General features: G+C 43.8%; 1 protein-coding gene across 1 annotated transcript in view; it reads left to right on the top strand.

The window, feature by feature from the left end:
* LOC120042457 (IQ motif and SEC7 domain-containing protein 1-like) overlaps positions 1 to 22,500 on the top strand; it is a 53,158-nt gene that overhangs the window by 35 nt on the left and 30,623 nt on the right. Inside the window, exons 1-4 of the mRNA XM_038987295.1 lie at positions 1 to 91; positions 3,975 to 4,792; positions 12,626 to 12,929; positions 14,107 to 14,508. The exon at positions 1 to 91 is cut by the window's left edge and continues 35 nt beyond it. Coding sequence (XP_038843223.1) covers positions 1 to 91; positions 3,975 to 4,792; positions 12,626 to 12,929; positions 14,107 to 14,508 — 1,615 coding nt within the window. The remainder of the gene's footprint in view (positions 92 to 3,974; positions 4,793 to 12,625; positions 12,930 to 14,106; positions 14,509 to 22,500) is intronic.

The following is a 22,500-nucleotide window of genomic DNA, read 5'->3' as shown; positions in this document are numbered from 1 at the left end:
CTCGCCTGCTGTGTACCAGGGTACGCCCTTCATGGCCTCTCCTCTCCTCATCCCTCCTCTCCTCTCCCCTCCTCGCCCGCTGTGTACCAGGGTACGCCCTTCATGACCTCTCCTCTGTAAAGCTGTTAGGTACAGGGCTTCAGAAAGAAGGAGAGACAAATAAAGGAGTTGACAACAGGGAATACTCTACTGTCAGAGGAGGGAGACTAAAAGAGTTGACAACAGGTAGTATTGTACCATTAGAGGAGGGATAATAAAGGAGTTGACAACAGGGAGTATTGTACCATTAGAGGAGGGATAATAAAGGAGTTGACAACAGGGAGTATTGTACCATTAGAGGAGGGATAATAAAGGAGTTGACAACAGGGAGTATTGTACCATTAGAGGAGGGATAATAAAGGAGTTGACAACAGGGAGTATTGTACCATTAGAGGAGGGATAATAAAGGAGTTGACAACAGGGAGTATTGTACCATTAGAGGAGGGATAATAAAGGAGTTGACAACAGGTAGTATTGTACCATTAGAGGAGGGATAATAAAGGAGTTGACAACAGGGAGTATTGTACCATTAGAGGAGGGATAATAAAGGAGTTGACAACAGGGAGTATTGTACCATTAGAGGAGGGATAATAAAGGAGTTGACAACAGGTAGTATTATACCATTAGAGGAGGGATAATAAAGGAGTTGACAACAGGTAGTATTATACCATTAGAGGAGGGATAATAAAGGAGTTGACAACAGGTAGTATTATACCATTAGAGGAGGGATAATAAAGGAGTTGACAACAGGGAAGACTACTGCCAGAGGAGGTAGAATAAAGGAGTTGACAACAGGGAGTATTGTACCATTAGAGGAGGGATAATAAAGGAGTTGACAAAAGGGAGTATTGTACCATTAGAGGAGGGATAATAAAGGAGTTGACAACAGGGAGTATTGTACCGTTAGAGGAGGTAGAATAAAGGAGTTGACAACAGGTAGTATTGTACCATTAGAGGAGGGATAATAAAGGAGTTGACAACATGGAGTATTATACCATTAGAGGAGGGATAATAAAGGAGTTGACAACAGGGAGTATTGTACTATTAGAGGAGGGATAATAAAGGAGTTGACAACAGGGAGTATTGTACAATTAGAGGAGGTAGAATAAAGGAGTTGACAACAGGGAGTATTGTACCATTAGAGGAGGGATAATAACGGAGTTGACAACAGGGAGTATTGTACCATTAGAGGAGGGATAATAAAGGAGTTGACAACAGGGAGTATTGTACCATTAGAGGAGGTAGAATAAAGGAGTTGACAACAGGGAGTATTATACCATTAGAGGAGGTAGAATAAAGGAGTTGACAACAGGGAGTATTGTACCATTAGAGGAGGGATAATAAAGGAGTTGACAACAGGGAGTATTGTACCATTAGAGGAGGTAGAATAAAGGAGTTGACAACAGGGAGTATTGTACCATTAGAGGAGGTAGAATAAAGGAGTTGACAACAGGGAGTATTGTACCATTAGAGGAGGGATAATAAAGGAGTTGACAACAGGGAGTATTATACCATTAGAGGAGGGATAATAAAGGAGTTGACAACAGGGAGTATTGTACCATTAGAGGAGGTAGAATAAAGGAGTTGACAACAGGGAGTATTATACCATTAGAGGAGGTAGAATAAAGGAGTTGACAACAGGTAGTATTGTACCATTAGAGGAGGTAGAATAAAGGAGTTGACAACAGGGAGTATTATACCATTAGAGGAGGGATAATAAAGGCGTTGACAACAGGGAGTATTGTACCATTAGAGGAGGGATAATAAAGGAGTTGACAACAGGGAGTATTGTACCATTAGAGGAGGGATAATAAAGGAGTTGACAACAGGGAGTATTGTACCATTAGAGGAGGTAGAATAAAGGAGTTGACAACAGGGAGTATTATACCATTAGAGGAGGTAGAATAAAGGAGTTGACAACAGGGAGTATTGTACCATTAGAGGAGGTAGAATAAAGGAGTTGACAACAGGTAGTATTGTACCATTAGAGGAGGTAGAATAAAGGAGTTGACAACAGGGAGTATTATACCATTAGAGGAGGGATAATAAAGGAGTTGACAACAGGGAGTATTGTACCATTAGAGGAGGGATAATAAAGGAGTTGACAACAGGGAGTATTGTACAATTAGAGGAGGGATAATAAAGGAGTTGACAACAGGGAGTATTGTACCATTAGAGGAGGTAGAATAAAGGAGTTGACAACAGGTAGTATTGTACCATTAGAGGAGGTAGAATAAAGGAGTTGACAACAGGGAGTATTGTACCATTAGAGGAGGTAGAATAAAGGAGTTGACAACAGGGAGTATTATACCATTAGAGGAGGTAGAATAAAGGAGTTGACACCAGGGAGTATTGTACCATTAGAGGAGGTAGAATAAAGGAGTTGACAACAGGGAGTATTATACCATTAGAGGAGGTAGAATAAAGGAGTTGACAACAGGGAGTATTATACCATTAGAGGAGGGATAATAAAGGAGTTGACAACAGGGAGTATTGTACCATTAGAGGAGGTAGAATAAAGGAGTTGACAACAGGGAGTATTGTACCATTAGAGGAGGTAGAATAAAGGAGTTGACAACAGGGAGTATTGTACCATTAGAGGAGGGATAATAAAGGAGTTGACAACAGGGAGTATTATACCATTAGAGGAGGGATAATAAAGGAGTTGACAACAGGGAGTATTGTACCATTAGAGGAGGGATACTAAAGGAGTTGACAACAGGGAGTATTGTACCATTAGAGGAGGTAGAATAAAGGAGTTGACAACAGGTAGTATTATACCATTAGAGGAGGTAGAATAAAGGAGTTGACAACAGGGAGTATTGTACCATTAGAGGAGGTAGAATAAAGGAGTTGACAACAGGGAGTATTATACCATTAGAGGAGGGATAATAAAGGAGTTGACAACAGGGAGTATTATACCATTAGAGGAGGTAGAATAAAGGAGTTGACAACAGGGAGTATTATACCATTAGAGGAGGGATAATAAAGGAGTTGACAACAGGGAGTATTGTACCATTAGAGGAGGTAGAATAAAGGAGTTGACAACAGGGAGTATTGTACCATTAGAGGAGGTAGAATAAAGGAGTTGACAACAGGGAGTATTGTACCATTAGAGGAGGGATAATAAAGGAGTTGACAACAGGGAGTATTGTACCATTAGAGGAGGTAGAATAAAGGAGTTGACAACAGGGAGTATTGTACCATTAGAGGAGGGATAATAAAGGAGTTGACAACAGGGAGTATTGTACCATTAGAGGAGGTAGAATAAAGGAGTTGACAACAGGGAGTATTGTACCATTAGAGGAGGTAGAATAAAGGAGTTGACAACAGGGAGTATTGTACCATTAGAGGAGGGATAATAAAGGAGTTGACAACAGGGAGTATTGTACCATTAGAGGAGGTAGAATAAAGGAGTTGACAACAGGGAGTATTGTACCATTAGAGGAGGTAGAGTAGGGTTCTGTAACTCTAGTATGCAGGGGTGAAAGTATATCTAATGTCTTACCGGTACGGGACACCAAATGGTGCACACACATTTAAAAAAAAAAAAAAAAATAGTTATAGCCTAGGTGTAATCATATAATTAAGTATATAATCTTTAGTAATTTCATATATTATCTCTGTGGGCCTAGTAGCCTAGTTAACAGCCTTTTAATGCGGCATAAACACAACCAGTCATGATGTTTTCATCTGATTGGCAAACAATCACTTTAAAATAAAACGCTCGTGTAAGCTACCATCTCACGTTCGTCCACTCACAAAATATGTGCAGCATCCAGACCCCAACACTGCAGCATCCAGACCCCAACACTGCAGCATCCAGACCCCAACACTGCAGCATCCAGACCCCAACACTGTGCAGCATCCAGACCCCAACACTGTGCAGCATCCAGACCCCAACACTGTGCAGCATCTAGACCCCAACACTGCAGCATCCAGACCCCAACACTGTGCAGCATCCAGACCCCAACACTGTGCAGCATCTAGACCCCAACACTGTGCAGCATCTAGACCCCAACACTGTGCATCATCTAGACCCCAACACTGTGCAGCATCTAGACCCCAACACTGTGCAGCATCTAGACCCCAACACTGCAGCATCCAGACCCCAACACTGTGCAGCATCCAGACCCCAACACTGCAGCATCCAGACCCCAACACTGTGCAGCATCCAGACCCCAACACTGCAGCATCCAGACCCCAACACTGTGCAGCATCCAGACCCCCAACACTGTGCAGCATCCAGACCCCAACACTGGGCAGCATCCAGACCCCAACACTGTGCAGCATCCAGACCCCAACACTGCAGCATCCAGACCCCAACACTGCAGCATCTAGACCCCAACACTGTGCAGCATCCAGACCCCAACACTGCAGCATCCAGACCCCAACACTGCAGCATCCAGACCCCAACACTGTGCAGCATCCAGACCCCAACACTGCAGCATCCAGACCCCAACACTGTGCAGCATCCAGACCCCAACACTGCAGCATCCAGACCCCAACACTGCAGCATCCAGACCCCAACACTGCAGCATCCAGACCCCAACACTGTGCAGCATCCAGACCCCAACACTGTGCAGCATCTAGACCCCAACACTGTGCAGCATCTAGACCCCAACACTGCAGCATCCAGACCCCAACACTGCAGCATCCAGACCCCAACACTGCAGCATCCAGACCCCAACACTGCAGCATTCAGACCCCAACACTGTGCAGCATCTAGACCCCAACACTGTGCAGCCTCAATGTGATGAATGGAAAGCTGTTACAAAACATCTACTTTTAGGCCTCCCGGGTGGCGCAGTGGTCTAGGGCACTGCATCGCAGTGCTAACTGCGCCACCAGAGTCTCTGGGTTCGCGCCCAGGCTCTGTCGCAGCCGGCCGCGACCGGGAGGTCCGTGGGGCGACGCACAATTGGCATAGCGTCGTCCGGGTTAGGGAGGGTTTGGCCGGTAGGGATATCCTTGTCTCATCGCGCTCCAGCGACTCCTGTGGCGGGCCGGGCGCAGTGCGCGCTAACCAAGGGGGCCAGGTACACGGTGTTTCCTCCGACACATTGGTGCGGCTGGCTTCCGGGTTGGAGGCGCGCTGTGTTAAGAAGCAGTGCGGCTTGGTTGGGTTGTGCTTCGGAGGACGCATGGCTTTCAACCTTCGTCTCTCCCGAGCCCGTACGGGAGTTGTAGCGATGAGACAAGATAGTAATTACTAGCGATTGGATACCACGAACATTGGGGAGAAAATGGGATAAAAAAAATAAATAAAAAAAAAACATCTACTTTTATTCTAATGACGATCTGCACTGGCCTTCAATTATAGCCTGAATTATAGCCTTTCTCTCTCTCTCTCTCTCGCCCTCCTGCTTAGTGCCCCCCCCTCTCTCTCTCTCTCTCTCTCTCTCTCTCTCTCTCCTGCTTAGTGCCCCCACCCCCCCCTCTCTCTCTCTCTCTCTCTCTCTCTCTCTCTCTCTCCTGCTTAGTGCCCCCCTCTCTCTCTCTCTCTCTCTCTCTCTCTCTCTCTCTCTCTCGCTCTCTCTCTCTCTCTCTCCCCCTCCTGCTTAGTGCCCCTCTCTCTCTCTCTCTCTCTCTCTCTCTCTCTCTCTCTCTCTCTCTCCCTCTCTCTCTCTCTCCCCCTCCTGCTTAGTGCCCCCCTCTCTCTCTCTCTCTCTCTCTCTCTCTCTCTCTCTCTCTCTCTCTCTCCCCCCCTACTGCTTAGTGCCTCTCTCTCCGCAGTAGTGACTCACCAACAACATGTGACTCTATTTGTATGAATATGTATTATGGATCCCCATTGGTTCCTGTCAAGGCAGCAGCTACTCTTCCAGAGGTTTATTATGGATCCCCATTAATTCCTGTCAAGACAGCAGCTACTCTTCCTGGGGTTTATTAATTAACCCTTTTTTTCAATATTCAGCCTAAAATGACATACCCAAATCTAACTGCCTGTAGCTCAGGCCCTGAAGCAGGATATTCATCTTATTGATCCCATCTGAAAGGAAACGAAGGAGAATATAACACATTACATTTGGTCAAGGAAAATACCAATCGGAGTTTTGTATTTTTTTGTACCATTATCTTTGAAATTCCAGCCACTACATCACCACTACACAGCCACTACACAGCCACCACATCAACACTACATCACCACTACATCACCACTACATCACCACTACACAGCCACCACATCACCACTACACAGCCACCACATCACCGCTACACAGCCACAACATCACCACTACACAGCCACTACATCACCACTACACAGCCACTACACAGCCACTACACAGCCACTACATCACCACTACACAGCCACTACACAGCCACTACATCACCACTACACAGCCACCACATCACCACTACACAGCCACTACATCACCACAACATCACCACTACACAGCCACTACACAGCCACTACATCACCACAACATCACCACTACACAGCCACTACACAGCCACTACATCACCACTACACAGCCACTACATCACCACTACATCACCACTACACAGCCACTACACAGCCACTACATCACCACTACACAGCCACCACATCACCACTACACAGCCACCACTACACCACAGCCACCACACCACCACTACACCACCACAACACAGCCACCACATCACCACTACACAGCCACCACATCACCACTACACAGCCACTACACAGCCACCACATCACCACAACACAGCCACCACATCACCACAACATAGACACCACATCACAACTACACAGCCACCACATCACCACTACACAGCCACCACATCACCACTACATCACCACAACACCACCACAACACAGCCACCACATCACCACTACATCACCACTACATCACCACTACACAGCCACTACATCACCACTACACAGCCACCACATCACCTATACATCACCACTACACAGCCACTACATCACCACTACATCACCACTACACAGCCACTACATCACCACTACACAGCCACTACATCACCACTACATCACCTCTACATCACCACTACACAGCCACCACATCACCGCTACACAGCCACTACATCACCACTACACAGCCACTACACAGCCACTACATCACCTCTACATCACCACTACACAGCCACCACATCACCGCTACACAGCCACTACATCACCACTACACAGCCACTACACAGCCACTACATCACCTCTACATCACCACTACACAGCCACCACATCACCACTACACAGCCACCACATCACCACTACACAGCCACCACATCACCGCTACACAGCCACTACATCACCACTACACAGCCACTACACAGCCACTACATCACCTCTACATCACCACTACACAGCCACCACATCACCACTACACAGCCACCACATCACCGCTACACAGCCACTACATCACCACTACACAGCCACTACATCACCACTACATCACCACTACACAGCCACTACACAGCCACTACATCACCACTACATCACCATTACACAGCGACCACATCACCACTACATCACCTCTACATCACCACTACACAGCCACTACACAGCCACCACATCACCGCTACACAGCCACTACATCACCACTACACAGCCACTACACAGCCACTACATCACCACTACACAGCCACCACATCACCGCTACACAGCCACTACATCACCACTACACAGCCACTACACAGCCACTACATCACCTCTACATCACCACTACACAGCCACCACATCACCGCTACACAGCCACTACATCACCACTACACAGCCACTACACAGCCACTACATCACCACTACACAGCCACCACATCACCACTACACAGCCACCACATCACCACTACATCACCACTACATCACCACTACATCACCACTACACAGCCACTACATCACCACTACACAGCCACCACATCACCACTACACAGCCACCACATCACCACCACATCACCACTACATCACCACTACACAGCCACTACATCACCACCACATCACCACTACACAGCCACCACATCACCACTACATCACCACTACACAGCCACTACACAGCCACTACACAGCCATTACACAGCCACTACATCACCACTACATCACCACTACATCACCACTACACAGCCACTACATCACCACTACATCACCACTACACAGCCACTACACAGCCACTACATCACCACTACATCACCACTACATCACCACTACACAGCCACTACACAGCCACCACATCACCACTACATCACCACTACACAGCCACTACACAGCCACTACATCACCACCACATCACCACTACATCACCACTACATCACCACTACACAGCCACTACACAGCCACTACACAGCCACCACACCACCACTACACAGCCACCACATCACCACTACACAGCCACTACATCACCACTACACAGCCACTACACAGCCACTACACAGCCACCACATCAGCCACCACATCACCACTACACAGCCACTACATCACCACTACACAGCCACTACACAGCCACTACACAGCCACCACATCACCACTACACAGCCACCACATCACCACTACACAGCCACTACATCACCACTACACAGCCACCACATCACCACTACACAGCCACTACATCACCACTACACAGCCACTACACAGCCACTACATCACCTCTACATCACCACTACACAGCCACCACATCACCGCTACACAGCCACTACATCACCACATCACAGCCACCACATCACCACTACACAGCCACTACATCACCACTACACAGCCACTACACAGCCACTACACAGCCACCACATCACCACTACACAGCCACCACATCACCACTACACAGCCACTACATCACCACTACACAGCCACCACATCACCACTACACAGCCACTACATCACCACTACACAGCCACTACATCACCACTACACAGCCACCACATCACCACATCACAGCCACCACATCACCACTACACAGCCACTACACAGCCACTACACAGCCACCACATCACCACTACACAGCCACCACATCACCACTACACAGCCACTACATCACCACTACATCACCACTACACAGCCACCACATCACCACTACACAGCCACTACATCACCACTACACAGCCACTACATCACCACTACACAGCCACCACATCACAGCCACCACATCACCACATCACAGCCACCACATCACAGCCACTACATCACCACTACACAGCCACCACATCACCACTACACAGCCACTACATCACCACTACACAGCCACCACATCACCACTACACAGCCACCACATCACCACTACACAGCCACTACACAGCCACTACATCACCACTACACAGCCACCACATCACCACTACACAGCCACTACACAGCCACCACATCACCACCACATCACCACATCACAGCCACCACATCACCACTACACAGCCACCACATCACCACTACACAGCCACTACACAGCCACCACATCACCACTACACAGCCACCACATCACCACTACACAGCCACTACATCACCACTACATCACCACAACATCACTACATCACCACTACACAGCCACAACATCACCACTACACAGCCACCACATCACCACTACACAGCCACCACATCACCACTACACAGCCACTACATCACCACAACACCACTACACAGCCACCACATCACCACATCACCACTACACAGCCACCACATCACCACTACACAGCCACTACATCACCACATCACCACTACACAGCCACTACATCACCACAACACCACTACACAGCCACCACATCACCACATCACCACTACACAGCCACCACATCACCACAACACCACTACACAGCCACCACATCACCACAACACCACTACACAGCCACCACATCACCACAACACCACTACACAGCCACCACATCACCACAACACAGCCACCACATCACCACAACACAGCCACTACATCACCACAACACCACTACACAGCCACTACATCACCACTACACAGCCACTACATCACCACATCACCACTACACAGCCACTACATCACCACAACACCACTACACAGCCACTACATCACCACAACACCACTACACAGCCACCACATCACCACAACACCACTACACAGCCACCACATCACCACAACACCACTACATCACCACTACACAGCCACTACATCACCACTACACAGCCACTACATCACCACAACACCACTACACAGCCACTACATCACCACAACACCACTACACAGCCACTACATCACCACTAAACAGCCTCTATATCACCTCTACATCACCACTACATCACCACGTTGTGTGAGTATGCGTGTGGTGTGTGCCTGTGTGTCTCTTCAGAGTCCACTCTGTTCCATAAGCTGTATTTTTATCTGTTTTTTTAAATCAAATTTTGCTGCTTGCATCAGTTCCTTGATGTGGAATAGAGTTCCATGTAGTCATGGCTCTATGTAGTACTGTGCACCTCCCGTAGTCTGTTCTGGACTTGGGGACTGTGAAGAGACCTCTGGTGACATGTCTTGTGGGGTATGCATGGGTGTCTGAGCTGTGTGCTAGTAGTTTAAACAAACGTCTCAGTACTTACAACAAGTCAATCCCTCTCACATTTAACTTTCCTAATGGGTGCGTGCTTATTAATAACTGGAATAAGCAATTTCATAAATGTGTCAAATGGCAGGGTCTGCCACATACTGTAGGAGTCACAACAACATGTATTGTATGACCTCTTAAACACTATATTCCCATTTTTTGGAACTTTAGTTTTCCTAGAAATGGCTACTAAATTATGATCACTACTTCAGCTTTAAAGCAGATTGATATTAGTAAAGATGTGATCAATACATGTTGATGATTTCATTCCTGTGCAGTTTGTAACTACCCTGGTAGGTTGACTGATAACCTGAACCAGGTTGCAGAAACGGGTTCCAGTTTGAATATTTTTCTTGAGTGGGCTATTTGATGAATCCAGTCAATATTTAGGTCACCCAGAAAATATACCTCTCTGTTGATATCACATACATTATCAAGCATTTCACACACGTTATCCAGATATTGACTGTTAGCACTTGGTGGTCTATAGCAGCTTCCCACCAGAATGGGCTTTAGGTGAGGCAGATGAACCTGTAGCCATTTTTCATCAAAAGCATTTTGACATGCAATCCTCTCTCAGCTTTACAGGAATGTGGTTCTGAATATAAACAGCGACACCTCCACCATTGGCATTTCTGTCTCTTCTGTAGATGTTATAATCATGTATTGCTACCACTGTATCGTCAAATGTATTATCTAAGTGAGTTTCAGAGATAGTTAGAATATGAATGTCATCTGTTACTAGCGTTTTCATGAACGTTGTGTCTTAGGCCACATATGTTAATGATACCCCAGGTCTATAATGATACCCCAGGTCTATAATGATACCCCAGGTCTATAATGATACCCCAGGTCTATAATGATACCCCAGGTCTGTAATGATACCCCAGGTCTATAATGATATCCCAGGTCTATAATGATACCCTAGGTCTATAATGATACCTCAGGTCTATAATGAAACCCCAGGTCTATAATGATACCCCAGGTCTATAATGAAACCCCATGTCTATAATGAAACCCCAGGTCTATAATGATACCCCAGGTCTATAATGATACCCCAGGTCTATAATGATACACCAGGTCTATAATGAAACCCCAGGTCTGTAATGATACCCCATGTCAAGCACTATAATGCTACCCCAGGTCAAGCACTATACTGATACCCCAGGTCTATAATGATACACCAGGTCTATAATGAAACCCCAGGTCTATAATGATACCCCGGGTCAAGCTCTATAATGATACCCCAGGTCAAGCACTATACTGATACCCCAGGTCAAGTACTATAATGATACCCCAGGTCAAGCTCTATAGTGATACCCCAAGTCAAGCACTATAGTGATACCCCAAGTCAAGCACTATAATGCTACCCCAGGTCAAGCACTATAATGCTACCCCAGGTCAAGCACTATAATGATACCCCAGGTCAAGCACTATAATGATACCCCAGGTCAAGCACTATAATGATACCCCAGGTCAAGCACTATAATGATACCCCAGGTCAAGCACTATAATGATACCCCAGGCCAAGCACTATAATGATACCCCAGGTCAAACACTATAATGCTACCCCAGGTCAAGCACTATAATGCTACCCCAGGTCAAGCACTATAATGCTACCCCAGGTCAAGCACTATAATGCTACCCCAGGTCAAGCACTATAATGATACCCCAGGTCAAGCACTATAATGATACCCCAGGTCAAACACTATAATGCTACCCCAGGTCAAGCACTATAATGATACCCCAGGTCAAGCAACCTAGTAATACCCCAGGTCAAGCACTATAATGATACCCCAGGTCAAGCAACCTAGTTATACCCCAGGTCAAGCACTATATTGATACCCCAGGTCAAGCAACCTAGTTATACCCCAGGTCAAGCACTATATTGATACCCCAGGTCAAGCAACCTAGTTATACCCCAGGTCAAGCACTATATTGATACCCCAGGTCAAGCAACCTAGTTATACCCCAGGTCAAGCACTATATTGATACCCCAGGTTATCCTCTGAAATCTTCCCTACCCTCTCTATCACTGTTCACAGTAGTTAAATGTACTGTCCTCTCTTCTCTCTCTCTCTCTACCCCCCCCCCCCCCCCCCCCCCCCAGTGTGGAAGAGACTCCATGTGGTGACACAGGCAGTTTCTCCGACAGCACCTGTAGCCAGGGGCCCTACCAGAGCAGCTCTGATCACCGCTACAGCAGTGACCCCGGCCCACCGGACCCCCGATCACAACACCACCCCCAGGGCCCCCCGGTGGCCCCCCCCAGTCCTGCCTCACTGGCCTGGGCCCAGAGGACCCGGCACCAGCCTGCCAGCCTGGCGCTCCGAAAGCAGGAGGAGGAGGACAACAAGCGCTGCAAAGCCCTGTCCGACAGCTATGAGCTCTCCACAGATCTACAGGACAAGAAGGTTAGCACATTATTATATTATTATTATATTATTGGATATGTTAATATTATTAATGTTATTATCATTGTTATTATTGTTATTATTGTTATTGTTATTATTGTTATTATTATTGTTATTATTGTTATTATTATATTATTATAATAGAGGTGCAATGCCCTTTATGGCAGCTATGACCTCTCCACAGCCCTACAAGACAGGGTTAGCATATTGTTATAAATATTATTAATATTTGTATTATTATAAAAATTAATATTAATATTAGTATAATAATACTAATAATAATAATTATTATATTAATAGTATTGATATTATTGTTATTATTATTATTATATTATTACTATTATTATTATTAATACTAGTATTATTATTATTGTTATTATTATTATTATTATTAATATTATTATTAATATTATTAATATTATTATTATGGAGGTGCAATGCCCTGTCTGACAACTATGAGTTCTCCACAGACCCACAGAAGAAGAATGTATACAAGGCTTTCTCCATTTGTAATGCAGTTTGATTATAGTCTATACTTTTTACTACAATATGGGGCGACAGGTAGCCTAGTGGTTAGAGTGTTGGACTAGTAACCGAAAGGTTACAAGATCGAATCCCAGAGCTGACAAGTTTAAACAAGTCTGTTGTTCTGCCCCTGAACAAGGCAGTTAACCCACTGTTCCTAGGCTGTCATTTAAAATAAGATTTTTTTCTTAATTTACTTGCCTAGTTAAAAAAATTAATTCTGATTGCATGTGTAATGTACAAACAGCTTGGCTGATTTTGTATTCTATATTGTTATGTATTCTGATTCTGTGTGACGTAATGAAGACAAACTAGTAAACATAACATGAACCAGGGTCAGGTCCTTTCCAACAGAAACAAAATAACATATTTTCAAAACAGAGGCTATAGAGATGACTAATTTCAATAGGGTTAAAAAGCTCCCCTAATCTCCAGCTCTCTCATTGGTCCCCTCCACTTCCTCCCACTCTGTCATTGGTCCTCTCCACTTCCCCATACTCTCTAATTAGTTCTTTCCACTTCCTCCCACTCTCTGAAGGATATTTTCCACTTCCTCCTTCTCCCTCATTGGTCCTCTCCACTTCCTCTTGCTCTCTCTCATTGGTCCTCTCCACTTTCTCATTGGTCATCTTCACTTCCTGTTTCCTGTCAGGTGGAGATGCTGGAGAGGAAGTATGGCGGTTACTTCCTGAGTCGGCGGGCGGCGCGCACCATCCAGACGGCGTTCCGTCAGTACCGCATGAACAAGAACTTTGAGCGGCTGAGAAGCTCCGCCTCCGAGAGCAGGATGACTCGGCGCATCATCCTGTCCAACATGAGACTGCAGTACTCGTTTGACGAGCGGCAGGGCCAGGGCCAGCCCCAGGGACAGGGCCAGCCCCAGGGACAGGGCCAGCCCCAGGGACAGGGCCAGCCCCAGGGGCAGGGGGGACAGCGGTACCCCAACCCTGGAAGGGGGCAGCCCGTGGATGGAGAGATGGAGGCTGGGTCTCCTCCACTGTGCCAGGGGGACATAGAAGAGTACACACACCTGGATGAGACCTTCTCCAAACAGGTGAGAGGAACGGGGTTGCAGTAAGATCATTTATCTTGGTCAGAAGTCAAACATTTTAATGGTAAGTGATATTTAGGTCAGATTTAATTATTTTGCAGTAAAGGGAGGAAACTATGGGCTAGTTTCCCAGACACATATTAATAGTGGAGATTTTCTGTTGAGCCCAGGAGTACTGTAGGCTAAATCTGTTTTCTGGAAACCAGCCCTATGAGTGTCTGTAACAGAGCGTACCACTACAACTTCTTCCACTGCCAGAAAATATACTTCCAGACAGCTAAAGTAAGCAAAAACAACCTCTTAAGAGAATGTTCCTTTTCTAGTTGTAAATAATGAATGTGACTTGCTTTCACATTCTCAATCTATCCAACTACTGTGATACAGTGACTACATCTACAACTAAACTAGCCTCAGTTTCTACAGTAGCAATTTTAACTTCTAAACTTCTTCGACATCATACAAATTATTTTGGACAGCTAAAGCAAGTCACACAAATTTTTCATCAGGAAAATGACCATTCTACCATTCTACTCACTTCTCTTTGTCTCATCTGTCTGTCTTTATCCACCCTGTGTGACTTACCCGTCTGTCTTTATCCACCATGTGTGGCTTACCTTTCTGTCTTTATCCATCTTGTGTGGCTTACCTTTCTGTCTTTATCCATCCTGTGTGGCTTACCTTTCTGTCTTTATCCACCATGTGTGGCTTACCTTTCTGTCTTTATCCATCCTGTGTGGCTTACCTTTCTGTCTTTATCCATCCTGTGTGGCTTACCTTTCTGTCTTTATCCATCTTGTGTGACTTACCTTTCTGTCTTTATCCATCTTGTGTGACTTACCTTTCTGTCTTTATCCATCTTGTGTGGCTTACCTTTCTGTATTTAATAGTATTTTATTAGAATCCCCAATTAGCTGCTGCCAAGGCTACTCATAATACCCTAAATAATACAAAATATGATACCCTACATAATACAATATATAATACATAACATAACACAATACATAATACAATACATAATACACTACATAATACACTACTGTACATAATACATAACATGCTACAATACATAATACACTACATAATACACTACATAATACATAACATAATACACTACATAATACACTACATAATACACTACATAGTGTTCCGGGATTCTTCCGATGACATTGAGGAGTACACCACATCAGTCACTGGCTTTATCAATAAGTGCATCGAGGACGTTGTCCCCACAGTGACTGTAAGTACATACCCCAACCAGAAGCCATGGATTACAGGCAACATTCGCACGGAGCTAAAGGGTAGAGCTGCTGCTTTCAAAGAGCAGGACTCTAACCCGGAAGCTTACAAGAAATCCTGCTATGCCCTCCGACGAACCATCAAACAGGCAAAGCGTCAAAACAGGGCTAAGATTGAATCATACTCCACCCGGCTCCGACGCTCGTCTTATGTGGCAGGGCTTGCAAACTATTACAGACTACAAAGGGAAGCACAGCTGCAAGCTGCCCAGTGACACGAGCCTACCAGACGAGCTAAATCACTACTATGCTCGCTTAGAGGCAAGCAACACTGAGGCATGCATGAGATTATCAGCTGTTCCAGGCGACTGTGTGATCACGCTCTCCGTAGCCGACGTGAGTAAGACCTTTAAACAGGTCAACATACACAAGGCTGCAGGGCCAGACGGATTACCAGGACATGTGCTCCGGGCATGTGCTGACCAACTGGCAGGTCTTCAATGAAATGTTCAACATGTCCCTGATTAAGTCTGTAATATCAACATGTTTCAAGCAGACCACCATAGTCCCTGTGCCCAAGAACGCAAAGGCAACCTGCCTAAATGACTACAGACCCGTAGCACTCACGTCTGTAGCCATGAAGTGCTTTGAAAGGTTGGTAATGGCTCACATCAACACCGTTATCCCAGAAACCCTAGACCCACTACAATTTGCATACCGCCCAAAAAGATCCACAGATGATGCAATATCTATTGCACTCCACACTGCCCTTTCCCACCTGGACAAAAGGAACACCTATGTGAGAATGCTATTCATTGACTACAGCTCAGCGTTCAACACCATAGTACCCTCAAAGCTCATCACTAAGCTAAGGATCCTGGGAATAAACACCTCCCTCTGCAACTGGATCCTGGACTTCCTGACGGGCCGCCCCCAGGTGGTGAGGGTAGGTAACAGCACATCTGTCACGTTGATCCTCAACACTGGAGCTCCCCAGGGGTGCGTGCTCAGTCCCCTCCTCTACTCCTTGTCCACCCACGACTGCATGGCCAGGCACGACTCCAAAACCATCATTACGTTTGCAGACGACACCAGTGGTAGGCCTGATCACCGACAACGACGAGACAGCCTACAGGGAGGAGGTTTGTCAAAGACCCCAGCCGCTCCCGTCATAGACTGTTCTCTCTACTACCGCATGGCAAGCGGTACCGGAGTGCCAAGTCTAGGACAAAAAGGCTTCTCAACAGTTTTTACCCCCAAGCCATAAGACTCCTGAACAGGTAATCAAATTGCTACCCGGACTATTTGCATTGTGTGCCCCCCCCACCCCCCCTTTTACGCTGCTGCTACTCTCTGTTTATCTTATAAGCATAGTCACTTTAACTATACATTCATGTACATACTACCTCAATTGGCCCGACCAACTAGTGCTCCCGCACATTGGCTAACCGGGCCATCTGCATTGTGTCCCACCACCCGCCAACCCCTCTTTTTACGCTACTGCTACTCTCTGTTCATCATATATGCATAGTCACTTTAACCATATCTACATGTACATACTACCTCAATAAGCCTGACTTACCGATGTCTGTATGTCGCCTCGCTACTTTTATAGCCTCTCTACTGTATATAGCCTCGCTGTTGTATATAGCCTGTCTTTTTACTGTTGTTTTATTTCTTTACCTACCTATTGTTCACCTAATACCTTTTTTGCACTATTGGTTAGAGCCTGTAAGTAAGCATTTCACTGTGAGGTCTACACCTGTTGTATTCAGCATTTCACTGTAAGGTCTACACCTGTTGTATTCAGCATTTCACTGTAAGGTCTACACCTGTTGTATTCAGCATTTCACTGTAAGGTCTACACCTGTTGTATTCAGCATTACACTGTGAGGTCTACACCTGTTGTATTCGGCATTACACTGTGAGGTCTACACCTGTTGTATTCAGCATTTCACTGTAAGGTCTACACCTGTTGTATTCAGCATTTCACTGTAAGGTCTACACCTGTTGTATTCAGCATTTCACTGTAAGGTCTACACCTGTTGTATTCAGCATTTCACTGTAAGGTCTACACCTGTTGTATTCGGCATTTCACTGTAAGGTCTACACCTGTTGTATTCAGCATTTCACTGTAAGGTCTACACCTGTTGTATTCGGCATTTCACTGTAAGGTCTACACCTGTTGTATTCAGCATTTCACTGTAAGGTCTACACCTGTTGTATTCAGCATTTCACTGTAAGGTCTACACCTGTTGTATTCGGCATTTCACTGTAAGGTCTACACCTGTTGTATTCAGCATTTCACTGTAAGGTCTACACCTGTTGTATTCGGCATTTCACTGTAAGGTCTACACCTGTTGTATTCACCATTTCACTGTAAGGTCTACACCTGTTGTATTCAGCATTTCACTGTAAGGTCTACACCTGTTGTATTCAGCATTTCACTGTAAGGTCTACACCTGTTGTATTCGGCATTTCACTGTAAGGTCTACACCTGTTGTATTCAGCATTTCACTGTAAGGTCTACACCTGTTGTATTCGGCATTACACTGGAAGGTCTACACCTGTTGTATTCAGCATTTCACTGTAAGGTCTACACCTGTTGTATTCAGCATTTCACTGTAAGGTCTACACCTGTTGTATTCAGCATTTCACTGTAAGGTCTACACCTGTTGTATTCAGCATTTCACTGTAAGGTCTACACCTGTTGTATTCGGCATTTCACTGTAAGGTCTACACCTGTTGTATTCGGCATTTCACTGTAAGGTCTACTACACCTGTTGTATTCGGCGCACGTGAGAAATAAACTTTGATTTGATTTAGTGCATAACATAATACACTACATAATACACTACATACACTACATAATACACTACTGCACATAATACACTACATACACTACATAATACACTACATACACTACACAATACACTACATACACTACATAATACACTACATACACTACATAATACACTACTGCACATAATACACTACATACACTACATAATACACTACATACACTACATAATACACTACATACACTACATAATACACTACATACACTACATAATACACTACATACACTACATAATACACTACTGCACATAATACATAGCATAATACACTACATACACTACATAATACACTACATACACTACATAATACACTACATACACTACATAATACACTACATACACTACATAATACACTACATACACTACATAATACACTACTGCACATAATACACTACATAATACATAGCATAATACACTACATACACTACATAATACACTACATACACTACATAATACACTACATACACTACATAATACACTACATACACTACACTACACAATACACTACATACACTACATAATACACTACATACACTACATAATACACTACTGCACATAATACACTACATAATACATAGCATAATACACTACATACACTACATAATACACTACATAATACATAACACAATACACTACATAATACACTACTGTACATAATACAATACATAATACACTACATAATACACTACTGTACATAATACATAACACAATACACTACATAATACACTACTGTACATAATACACTACATACACTACATAATACACTACATAATACATAACACAATACACTACATAATACACTACTGTACATAATACAATACATAATACACTACATAATACACTACTGTACATAATACTATACATAATACACTACATAACACACTACATAATACACTACTGCACATAATACACTACATAATACCTAACATAATACACTATATAATACATAACATAATACACTACTTAATACAATACAATGTATTTTTTATTTAACCTTAGGCAAGCCAGTTAAACATCTTAGTGTTAGGTGTTCCGCTAGCTGGACACCTGCCGACAACATCCGGTGAAATTGCAGGGCGCGAAATTCAAATAAATATTCTAAATATTAAACATTCATGAACATACAAGTGTCTTATATCGTTTAAATCTTAACTTCTTGTTAATCCAACTGCATTGTCAGATTTCAAAAAGGCTTAACGGCAAAAGCATACCATGCGATTATCTGAGGACAGTGGCCCACATCAACATATTTTTTAACCAGCACAGGCTACACACTATCACAAATAGCAATTAAATAAATCACTTACCTTTGAAGATTCTTCTCTGTTTGCAATCCCAAGGGTCCCAGCTACAACATGAATGGTCGTTTTGTTCGATAAAATCCTTCTGTATATCCCAAAAAGTCTATTTAGTTGGCACCATTGATTTCAGTAATCCACTCGTTCAACATGCAGACAAAGGAGTTCAAAAAGTTAAACTTCATCCAAACAAGTCAAATTATGTTTCTATTTAATCCTCAGGTAGTCTAAAATGTAAATAAACTATAATATTTCACACGGAAAGTACTATGTTCAATAGGAAAGGAAAATTCGTAACCACGCGCCTTCCCTCTCGCGCACCAAAAAACTGATTTGCTTCAGGTGGTCCAATTACAAAAACTCCAAATACTTGGTTTTTTTTCAAAAAAGAAGCCTGAAACCTTGCATACTGACTGTTGACATCTAGTGGAAGCCATAGGAATTGCAATTTGGGTGACAGATATAAAGCAGCAATAGGTTTCCATAATAAGAGCCTGGGAGCTGAAAAAAAAAAACATTATTCGGATTTTCGCCTGCCATATCAATTGTGTTCTAGTCTCAGAAATTCTTTTAACAGTTTTAGAAACTTCAGAGTGTTTTCTATCCAATGCTACCAATTGGATAGCATTATATGCATATCCTGGCTTCTGGGCCTGAGTTACAGGCAGTTTACATTGGGCACGTCAGTCAGGAAGGAAATTCAGGAAACTAGACCCTAGCCCTAACAAGTTTTTTTTAAGAACACATTATTTTTTACAATGACGGCCTACCGCGGCCAAACCGGACGACGCTGGGCCAATTGTGCACTGCCCTATGGGACTCCCAATCACGGCTGGTTGTGATACAGCCTGGATTCAAACCAGGGTGTTTGTAGTGACGCCTCAAGCACTTAAACCACTGTGCCACTCAGGAGGGTCCAAAAAATAACAAAACACCTAAAATAGAAAACATAAAATACATAACACTACATTTTACAACACATAATACACTACATAATACACTACATAATACGGTACATAATACATTACATAATACACTACATAATACAATACATAATACAATACATAATACAATACATAATACAATACATAATACATAACATAATACACGACATAATACACTACATAATACAATACATAATACAATACATAATACACTACATAATACATAACATAATACACAACATAATACATAACATAATACACTACATATTACATGACATAATACATGACATAATACACTACATAATACAATACATAATACAATACATAATACACTACATAATACAATACATAATACACTACATAATACACTACATAATACACAACATAATACATGACATAATACAATACATAATACACGACATAATACAATACATAACACAATACATAATACACTACATAACACAATACATAATACACTAGATAAAACAATACATAATACTCTACATAATACACTACATAACACACTACATAATACACTACATAAATCAATACATCATATTTTAAAATGTCTGTGTCTCTTCACAGTCCCCGTCGTGCCGTAAGGTGTTATTTTATGTGGTTTTATTGCTAGCTTGAGTTACCTGGGTTACCAGAGAGTTCCATGTAGTCATGTTACCTGGGTTACCAGAGAGTTCCATGTAGTCATGTTACCTGGGTTACCAGAGAGTCCCATGTAGTCATGTTACCTGGGTTACCAGAGAGTTCCATATAGTCATGTTACCTGGGTTACCAGAGAGTTCCATGTAGTCATGTTACCTGGGTTACCAGAGAGTTCCATGTAGTCATGTTACCTGGGTTACCAGAGAGTTCCATATAGTCATGTTACCTGGGTTACCAGAGAGTTCCATGTAGTCATGTTACCTGGGTTACCAGAGAGTTCCATGTAGTCATGTTACCTGGGTTACCAGAGAGTTCCATGTAGTCATGGCTCTATTTAATACTGTGTGTTTCCCACCCTCTGTTCTGCACCTGGCGACTGTGAAGAGACCTCTGGTTGTATGTCTTGTATAGATGAGTGTCTGAACTGTGTGCCAACTGCTTGAGCAGACAGTTCGGTACCTTCAACACATCAATACCTCTCACAAAGACCAATAGTGATACAGTCAGTCTCTTTGAGCCAGGAGATATTGACATGCATGTCACTGACATTGGATTACATGTCCTTATTTTCTGACAACTGGGCAGTAGTCCAGGTGTGACAAAACTAACGCCTGTAGGACCTGCCTGGTTGAAGGGCCGAGCAGCGCCTTATCATGGACAGACCACTTTCCCATTTTAGCAACCATTGAGTCTATATATTTCGACCATGACAGCTTGCTATCTAATAATAATAATAATAATAATAATAATAATAATAATAATACCCAACAGTTTAGTCTTCTCAACTTGTCTCAATCGCCACATTATTCAATATTAGATCTAAATTAGATTTAGGGTTGGGCTAGTGATTTGTGGAAAAAAATGGATGCTTTTAGTTTTTTGAGATATTTAAGCACCAGCCTTTTGGTAGTTACCCATTTCTAAAACTGACTGGACCTCTAGGTTAAAGGATTCAGTTATTTATTTTACCGTCGTAGCCGATGTGTCTACGGTTGAGTCG

The sequence above is a fragment of the Salvelinus namaycush genome, unplaced genomic scaffold (genome assembly GCF_016432855.1).
Source record: "Salvelinus namaycush isolate Seneca unplaced genomic scaffold, SaNama_1.0 Scaffold692, whole genome shotgun sequence".
Taxonomy (NCBI): Eukaryota; Metazoa; Chordata; class Actinopteri; order Salmoniformes; family Salmonidae; genus Salvelinus; species Salvelinus namaycush.
The sequence above is the reverse complement of the archived record's forward strand: the minus strand, read 5'-3'. Positions and strand labels throughout refer to the sequence as shown.